This window comes from Cherax quadricarinatus, chromosome 66 (genome assembly GCF_038502225.1).
Source record: "Cherax quadricarinatus isolate ZL_2023a chromosome 66, ASM3850222v1, whole genome shotgun sequence".
NCBI lineage: Eukaryota > Metazoa > Arthropoda > Malacostraca > Decapoda > Parastacidae > Cherax > Cherax quadricarinatus.
This window is the reverse complement of record NC_091357.1, coordinates 21,129,121-21,140,317: the sequence shown is the minus strand read 5'-3', so window position 1 is coordinate 21,140,317 and position 11,197 is coordinate 21,129,121. Positions and strand designations below refer to the sequence as shown.

Here is an 11,197-nt window from a genome sequence, read left to right as displayed (position 1 = left end):
AAATGACTTAATTTTAAATGAGTTCTTGCTAATTGACCAGTTTTACCTATTCGGCACGACATATATATATATATATATATATATATATATATATATATATATATATATATATATATATATATATATATATATATATATAGTGTTAGCGAGTGTTGGCAACAGTGTAGTGAGTTAACTCTCACAAGAGCAACTAGGATTTGTCACTAATTTGGCAACAGTGCTTCCTTTTGTCTGTTGATAACACTTGATATAACGATGGTGTGCAGCGTTGGCAACACTTGTGTGTGTGTGTAGCGTCATAACAGTTGGTATCACTGCATCGTTATCATCAATAATAATATTAAGGAAGATAACGTAGGTAAGACTTACAAATATAGTCTGGTTATCCCTGGAAAAAATATCTAGAAAACGGTGGTGACTGTTACCATGGCAACGGTGCGAGGGGAAGCGGCTGACCTGTTATGGTTGCTATGGTAACGCTGTTTTTGTTCCCTGGTTACTTGTAGTTTGTGTGTGTGTGTGTGTGTGTGTGTGTGTGTGTGTGTGTGTGTGTGTGTGTGTGTGTGTGTGTGTGTGTGTGTGTGTGTATGTGTGTGTGTGTGTGTGTGTGTGTGTGTGTGTGTGTGTGTGTGTGTACTCACCTATTTGTACTCACCTATTTGTGGTTGCAGGAGTCGAGTCCTAGCTCCTGGCCCCGCCTCTTCACCGGTTGCTACTAGACCCTCTCTCTCCCCGCTCCATGAGCTTTATCAAACCTCGTCTTAAAACTGTGTATGGTTCCTGCCTCCACTACGCCATTTTCTAGGCTATTCCACTGCCTTACAACTCTATGACTGAAGAAATACTTCCTACTATCTCTCTGACTCATTTGTGTCTTCAACTTCCAATTGTGGCCTCTTGTTTCTGTGTCCCCTCCCTGGAACATCCTGTCTTTGTCCACCTTGTCTATTCCACGCAGTATTTTATATGTCGTTATCATGTCTCCCCTGACCCTCCTGTCCTCCAGTGTCGTCAGGCCGATTTCCCTTAATCTTTCTTCATAGGACATTCCCCTTAGCTCCGGAACTAACCTTGTTGCAAACCTTTGTACTTTCTCTAGTTTCTTGACGTGCTTTATCAAGTGCGGGTTCCAAACAGGTGCTGCATACTCCAGTATGGGCCTGACATACACGGTGTACAGTGTCTTGAATGATTCCTTACTAAGGTATCGGAATGCTGTTCTCAGGTTTGCCAGGCGCCCATATGCTGCAGCAGTTATCTGATTGATGTGTGCTTCCGGAGACATGCTCGGTGATATACTCACCCCAAGATCTGTGTGTGTGTATGTGCGTGTGTGTGTGTGTGTGTGTGTGTGTGTGTGTGTGTGTGTGTGTGTGTGTGTGTGTGTGTGTGTGTGTGTGTGTGTGTGTGTGTATGTATGTGTGCGTGTGTGTGTATGTATGTGTGCGTGTGTGTGTGTGTGTGTGTGTGTGTGTGTGTGTGTGTATGTGTGTGTACTCACCTATTTGTACTCACCTATTTGTGGTTGCAGGGGTCGAGTCCTAGCTCCTGGCCCCGCCTCTTCACCGGTTGCTACTAGGCCCTCTCTCTCCCCGCTCCAGTGTATGTGTGTGTGTGTGCGTGTGTGTGTGTGTGTGTGTGTGTGTGTGTGTGTGTGTGTGTGTGTGTGTGTGTGTATGTGTGTTTGTGTGTGCGTGTGTATGTGTGTGTGTGGGTGTGTGTGTGTGTGTGTGTGTGTGTGTATGTGTGTTTGTGTGTGCGTGTGTATGTATGTGTGTGTGTGTGTCGCTAATTGCTAGCTTCTTGTGTCTTATCATACCTACTCTTGAAGCTGTGTATTAAGTCTACAACGACCATCACTGCCTCATTCTAGGTCACTCCACTTGTCAACCATCCTGAGACTACAGAAATACTTCCTGACATCCCTATGGCTCATCTGTGTCTTCAACTTCCACCTGTGACCCCTTGATCCTGGTCCTCTTAATTCACTCTCTATCTACCCCATCATTTCTTAGGATTTTGTACGTCGTAAACATATCCCCTCTTGTACCTCTCCACACAATGTATTCCCCTCAGTTCTGGGACTAGTCTGGTTGTAAATCTATAGAATTTCCGCATTTCTGCTCATCCTTGACAGGTGTGGGCTCCATGCTGGTGCTGCGTACTCAGTGAGAGAAACGTCGGCGTGATGACTCTCTCTCAGTGACAACAACAGCAATAATAATAATAATAATAATAATAATAATAATAATAATACTAGTTTATTAATAAGGTATGGTAGTTATGGTGTGACTCACCTCAGAAAGTATGGTAGTTATGTTGTGATTCACCTCAGAAGGTATGGTAGTTATGGTGTGACTCACCTCAGAAGGTATGGTAGTTATGGTGTGACTCACCTCAGAAAGTATGGTAGTTATGGTGTGACTCACCTCAGAAGTTATGGTAGTTATGGTGTGACTCACCTCAGAAAGTATGGTAGTTATGGTGTGACTCACCTCAGAAGGTATGGTAGTTATGGTGTGACTCACCTCAGAAGGTATGGTAGTTATGGTGTGACTCACCTCAGAAGGTATGGTAGTTATGGTGTGACTCACCTCAGAAGGTATGGTAGTTATGGTGTGACTCATCTCAAAAGGTATGGTAGTTATGGTGTGACTCACCTCAAAAGGTATGGTAGTTATGGTGTGACTCACCTCAGAAGGTATGGTAGTTATGATGTGATTCACCTCAGAATGTATGGTAGTTATGGTGTGAATTCACCTCAGAAAGTATGGTAGTTATGGTGTGACTCACCTCAAGGTATGGTAGTTATGGTGTGACTCACCTCAAAAGGTATGGTAGTTATGGTGTGACTCACCTCAGAAGGTATGGTAGTTATGGTGTGATTCACCTCAGAAAGTATGGTAGTTATGGTGTGACTCACCTCAAGGTATGGTAGTTATGGTGTGACTCACCTCAAAAGGTATGGTAGTTATGCTGTGATTCACCTCAGAAAGTATGGTAGTTATGGTGTGACTCGCCTCAGAAGGTATGATAGTTATGGTGTGATTCACCTCAGAATGTATGGTAGTTATGGTGTGACTCACCTCAAAAGGTATGGTAGTTATGCTGTGATTCACCTCAGAAGGTATGGTAGTTATGGTGTGACTCACCTCAGAAGGTATGGCTGTGGTGGATGGTAAGGTATGGTAGTTATGGTGTGACTCACCTCAGAAGGTATGGCTGTGGTGGATGGTAAGGTATGGTAGTTATGGTGTGACTCACCTCAGAAGGTATGGCTGTGGTGGATGGTAAGGTATGGTAGTTATGGTGTGACTCACCTCAGAAGGTATGGCTGTGGTGGATGGTAAGGTATGGTAGTTATGGTGTGACTCACCTCAGAAGGTATGGCTGTGGTGGATGGTAAGGTATGGTAGTTATGGTGTGACTCACCTCAGAAGGTATGGCTGTGGTGGATGGTAAGGTATGGTAGTTATGGTGTGACTCACCTCAGAAGGTATGGCTGTGGTGGATGGTAAGGTATGGTAGTTATGGTGTGACTCACCTCAGAAGGTATGGCTGTGGTGGATGGTAAGGTATGGTAGTTATGGTGTGACTCACCTCAGAAGGTATGGCTGTGGTGGATGGTAAGGTATGGTAGTTATGGTGTGACTCACCTCAGAAGGTATGGCTGTGGTGGATGGTAAGGTATGGTAGTTATGGTGTGACTCACCTCAGAAGGTATGGCTGTGGTGGATGGTAAGGTATGGTAGTTATGGTGTGACTCACCTCAGAAGGTATGGCTGTGGTGGATGGTAAGGTATGGTAGTTATGGTGTGACTCACCTCAGAAGGTATGGCTGTGGTGGATGGTGAGGAACAAGAGGAGATCTGTCTGTGTCTTGGGTGATGGTGGTGGTGGGGGGTGGTGGGGGTGGTGGTGCTGGTGGTGGTGGTGGGGGGTGGGCCACTGTAACCACCATCCTCTTGCTTGATGTGGCCCACCCCCGGCCCACCCTCGGCCGACCCACCGCTGCTCATCATACACACCTGTCCACACACATATACACACATGTTAGTATATATCTGCAGTAATCGACAAGCAATGCAAGATGCAGGAGGGGGGAGTTGAATGATAGCTATAGGCCTTTCGTGTTGCAATCACATCATCAGGAGCTTGCAGTGTTGCAGAAATATAAATGATGTGTAGATCGCAACACGAAAGGCCTAGAGCTAACATTCGACTCCCCCCCCCCTCTGTGGTTGTTCTGTATACAGCAATATATACATGGTATAGACATTTTTTCATTATTCCCAGTCAGTTATTCGCTTGGGTAATGTACTAGCTAAGAACTTTGACTGTCTAGTACACGCACACGGGGCCAGGAGCTATGATTCGACTCCTGCAACCGTAATTAGGTGAGGACACACACAAAAGTGAATCTCAGAGGGAGAGAACCGTAGAGTAGAGAGAGAGAGAGAGAGAGAGAGAGAGAGAGAGAGAGAGAGAGAGATGGAACAGGGATGTCATCCTGGGAGAATAACTGTACGAATTCAGATAGGATGGTCAGTCGAGTGTTCCCTGTCAATCCTACATGATAGATCCTTCAAGAATCATTCTTTGTAAGATTGTTACTTGATCCTTCACGTATCCTGGGACCCACGGGTCCTAGAAATGGGTCCCCAGGAGTCCTAGGAATGGGTTCTCAGGGGTCTTGGAATGGGTCCCCAGGGGTCCTAGGAATGGGTTCTCAGTGGTCCTAGGAATCGGTCGTCAGGGGTCCTGGAATCGGTTCCCAGGGGTTCTTGGAGTCATCAGGGGTTCCTGGAATGAGTTCTTAGGGGTCCTAGAAATGTGTGAGTTCGCAGGGGTCTTAGGAATGAGTCCTCAGGGGTCCTAGGAATGAGTCCTCAGGGGTCCTAGGAATAGGTCCTCAGAGGTTCTAGGAATGGGTTCTCAGGGGTCCTAGGAATAGGTCCTCAGAGGTTCTAGGAATGAGTCCTCAGGGGTCCTAGGAATAGGTCCTCAGAGGTTCTAGGAATGGGTTCTCAGGGGTCCTAGGAATGCGTCCTCAGGGGTCCTAGGAATAGGTCCTTAGGGGTTCTAGACAGCATTTGTTGGGCTATGTTGAGTCCCATTGAAGATCTGGATACTCTCCTTGGTAGTCCTCTGGGAGGTCCTGTTGGAAGTGCCTTTGATAGTCCTCTTGAAGAGGACTTCGTACCAAGGTCCTTCATACGTCCTCCAGTGTGGTAACTGTGTCCTCTGTCTGTGACACCTGGCTCTTACTACCTACCTTCTACACTCTGTGCAAGGTACAACAGCCTTGTACAGGTCCTGGATGGTGTGTACCTCAGTATGTATCCCTTGGGTATACCTCAGTGTGTACCCCTTGGGTGTCCCTTAATGTGTATCCCTTGGTATCCTCATCTATCCACCTACAATACATTAGTACCATCATCTATCTACCTATAATACACTAGTACCATCATCTATCCACCTACAATACACTAGTACCATCATCGATCTACCTACAATACACTAGTACTATCATCTATGTATCCACCTACAATACACTAGTACCATCATCTATCTACCTACAATACACTAGTACCATCATCTATCCACCTACAATACACTAGTACCATCATCGATCTACCTACAATACACTAGTACTATCATCTATGTATCCACCTACAATACACTAGTACCATCATCGATCTACCTACAATACACTAGTACTATCATCTATGTATCCACCTACAATACACTAGTACCATCATCGATCTACCTACAATACACTAGTACTATCATCTATGTATCCACCTACAATACACTAGTACCATCATCGATCTACCTACAATACACTAGTACCATCATCTATCTACCTACAATGCACTAGCACCATCATCTATCTACCTACAATACACTAGTACTATCATCTATGTATCTACCTACAATACACTAGTACCATCATCTATCTACCTACAATGCACTAGCACCATCATCTATCTACCTACAATACACTAGTACCATCATCTATCTACCTACAATACACTAGTACCATCATCTATCTACCTACAATACACTAGTACCATCATCTATCTACCTACAATACACTAGTACCATCATCTATCTACCTACAATACACTAGTACCATCATCTATCTACCTACAATACACTAGTACCATCATCTATCTACCTACAATACACTAGTACCATCATCTATCTACCTACAATACACTAGTACCATCATCTATCTACCTACAATACACTAGTACCATCATCTATCTACCTACAATACACTAGTACCATCATCTATCTACCTACAATACACTAGTACCATCATCTATCTACCTACAATACACTAGTACCATCATCTATCTACCTACAATACACTAGTACCATCATCTATCTACCTACAATACACTAGTACCATCATCTATCTGCCTACAATACACTAGTACTATCATCTATCTACCTACAATACACTAGTACCATCATCTATCTACCTACAATACACTAGTACCATCATCTATCTACCTACAATACACTAGTACTCTCATCTATCTATACTACCTACACCTACAATACACTAGTACTATCATCTATCTACCTACAATACACTAGTACCATCATCTATCTACCTACAATACACTAGTACCATCATCTATCTACCTACAATACACTAGTACCATCATCTATCTACCTACAATACACTAGTACCATCATCTATCTACCTACAATACACTAGTACCATCATCTATCTACCTACAATACACTAGTACCATCATCTATCTACCTACAATACACTAGTACCATCATCTATCTACCTACAATACACTAGTACCATCATCTATCTACCTACAATACACTAGTACCATCATCTATCTACCTACAATACACTAGTACCATCATCTATCTACCTACAATACACTAGTACCATCATCTATCTACCTACAATACACTAGTACCATCATCTATCTACCTACAATACACTAGTACCATCATCTATCTACCTACAATACACTAGTACCATCATCTATCTACCTACAATACACTAGTACCATCATCTATCTACCTACAATACACTAGTACCATCATCTATCTGCCTACAATACACTAGTACCATCATCTATGTATCTACCTACAATACACTAGTACCATCATCTATCTACCTACAATACACTAGTACCATCATCTATCTGCCTACAATACACTAGTACCATCATCTATCTACCTACAATACACTAGTACCATCATCTATCTACCTACAATACACTAGTACCATCATCTATCTGCCTACAATACACTAGTACCATCATCTATCTACAATACACTAGTACCATCATCTATCTGCCTACAATACCTACAATACACTAGTACCATCATCTATCTACCTACAATACACTAGTACCATCATCTATCTACCTACAGTACACTAGTACCATCATCTATCTACCTACAGTACACTAGTACCATCATCTATCTACCTACAATACACTAGTACCATCATCTATCTACCTACAATACACTAGTACCATCATCTATCTACCTACAATACACTAGTACCATCATCTATCTACCTACAATACACTAGTACCATCATCTATCTACCTACAATACACTAGTACCATCATCTATCTACCTACAATACACTAGTACCATCATCTATGTATCTACCTACAATACACTAGTACCATCATCTATCTACCTACAATACACTAGTACCATCATCTATGTATCTACCTACAATACACTAGTACCATCATCTACTACCTACAATACACTAGTACCATCTACTACCTACAATACACTAGTACCATCATCTATCTACCTACAATACACTAGTACCATCATCTATCTACCTACAATACACTAGTACCATCATCTATCTACCTACAATACACTAGTACCATCATCTATGTATCTACCTACAATACACTAGTACCATCATCTATCTACCTACAATACACTAGTACCATCATCTATGTATCTACCTACAGTACACTAGTACCATCATCTATCTACCTACAATACACTAGTACCATCATCTATCTACCTACAATACACTAGTACCATCATCTATCTACCTACAATACACTAGTACCATCATCTATCTACCTACAATACACTAGTACCATCATCTATGTATCTACCTACAATACACTAGTACCATCATCTATCTATCCTACAATACACTAGTACCATCATCTATCTACCTACAATACACTAGTACCATCATCTATCTACCTACAATACACTAGTACCATCATCTATCTACCTACAATACACTAGTACCATCTACCTACAATACACTAGTACCATCATCTATCTACCTACAATACACTAGTACCATCATCTATCTACCTACAATACACTAGTACCATCATCTATCTATCTACAATACACTACATCATACACTAGTACCATCATCTATCCACCTACAATACATTAGTACCATCATCTATCTACCTATAATAGACTAGTACCATCATCTGTCTACCTACAATACACTAGTACCATCATCTATCCACCTACAATACACTAGTACCATCATCTATCCACCTACAATATACTAGTACCATCATCGATCTACCTACAATACACTAGTACCATCATCTATCTACCTACAATACACTAGTACCATCATCTATCTACCTACAATACACTAGTACCATCATCTATCTACCTACAATACACTAGTACCATCATCTATCTACCTACAATACACTAGTACCATCATCTATCTACCTACAATACACTAGTACCATCATCTATCTACCTACAATACACTAGTACCATCATCTATCTACCTACAATACACTAGTACCATCATCTATCTGCCTACAATACACTAGTACCATCATCTATCTACCTACAATACACTAGTACCATCATCTATCTACCTACAATACACTAGTACCATCATCTATCTACCTACAATACACTAGTACCATCATCTATCTACCTACAATACACTAGTACCATCATCTATCTACCTACAATACACTAGTACCATCATCTATCTACCTACAATACACTAGTACCATCATCTATCTACCTACAATACACTAGTACCATCATCTATCTACCTACAATACACTAGTACCATCATCTATCTACCTACAATACACTAGTACCATCATCTATCTACAGTACACTACTACCATCATCTATCTACCTACAATACACTAGTACCATCATCTATCTACCTACAATACACTAGTACCATCATCTATGTATCTACCTACAATACACTAGTACCATCATCTATCTACCTACAATACACTAGTACCATCATCTATCTACCTACAATACACTAGTACCATCATCTATCTACCTACAATACACTAGTACCATCATCTATCTACCTACAATACACTAGTACCATCATCTATCTACCTACAATACACTAGTACCATCATCTATCTACCTACAATACACTAGTACCATCATCTATCTACCTACAATACACTAGTACCATCATCTATCTATCCTACAATACACTAGTACCATCATCTATCTACCTACAATACACTAGTACCATCATCTATCTACCTACAATACACTAGTACCATCATCTATCTACCTACAATACACTAGTACCATCATCTATCTACCTACAATACACTAGTACCATCATCTATCTACCTACAATACACTAGTACCATCATCTATCTACCTACAATACACTAGTACCATCTCTACCTACAATACACTAGTACCATCATCTATCTACCTACAATACACTAGTACCATCATCTATCTACCTACAATACACTAGTACCATCATCTATCTACCTACAATACACTAGTACCATCATCTATCTACCTACAATACACTAGTACCATCATCTATCTACCTACAATACACTAGTACCATCATCTATCTACCTACAATACACTAGTACCATCATCTATCTACCTACAATACACTAGTACCATCATCTATCTACCTACAATACACTAGTACCATCATCTATCTACCTACAATACACTAGTACCATCATCTATCTACCTACAATACACTAGTACCATCATCTATCTACCTACAATACCCTAGTACCATCATCTATCTACCAATACACTAGTACATCATATCTACCTACAATACACTAGTACCATCATCTATCTGCCTACAATACACTAGTACCATCATCTATCTGCCTACAATACACTAGTACCATCATCTATCTACCTACAATACACTAGTACCATCATCTATCTACCTACAATACACTAGTACCATCATCTATCTGCCTACAATACACTAGTACCATCATCTATCTACCTACAATACACTAGTACCATCATCTATCTACCTACAATACACTAGTACCATCATCTATCTACCTACAATACACTAGTACCATCATCTATCTGCCTACAATACACTAGTACCATCATCTATCTACCTACAATACACTAGTACCATCATCTATCTACCTACAATACACTAGTACCATCATCTATGTATCTACCTACAATACACTAGTACCATCATCTATCTGCCTACAATACACTAGTACCATCATCTATCTACCTACAATACACTAGTACCATCATCTATCTACCTACAATACACTAGTACCATCATCTATGTATCTACCTACAATACACTAGTACCATCATCTATCTACCTACAATACACTAGTACCATCATCTATCTACCTACAATACACTAGTACCATCATCTATCTACCTACAATACACTAGTACCATCATCTATCTAACTACAATACACTAGTACCATCATCTATCTACCTACAATACACTAGTACCATCATCTATCTAACTACAATACACTAGTACCATCATCTATCTACCTACAATACACTAGTACCATCATCTATCTACCTACAATACACTAGTACCATCATCTATCTACCTACAATACACTAGTACCATCATCTATGTATCTACCTACAATACACTAGTACCATCATCTATCTACCTACAATACACTAGTACCATCATCTATCTACCTACAATACACTAGTACCATCATCTATCTACCTACAATACACTAGTACCATCATCTATCTAACTACAATACACTAGTACCATCATCTATCTACCTACAATACACTAGTACCATCATCTATCTAACTACAATACACTAGTACCATCATCTATCTACCTACAATACACTAGTACCATCATCTATCTAACTACAATACACTAGTACCATCATCTATCTACCTACAATACACTA

General features: G+C 40.7%; 1 protein-coding gene across 4 annotated transcripts in view; it reads right to left on the bottom strand.

Annotated features, from left to right (window-relative positions):
* Window positions 1-11,197, bottom strand: part of LOC128704003 (steroid hormone receptor ERR1) — a 390,890-nt gene that overhangs the window by 96,803 nt on the left and 282,890 nt on the right. For all 4 annotated transcript variants that reach the window (XM_070099214.1, XM_070099212.1, XM_070099213.1 and 1 more), the window contains one exon: window positions 3,825-4,028. In XM_070099214.1, the coding sequence (XP_069955315.1) occupies window positions 3,825-4,028 (204 nt within the window). The remainder of the gene's footprint in view (window positions 1-3,824; window positions 4,029-11,197) is intronic.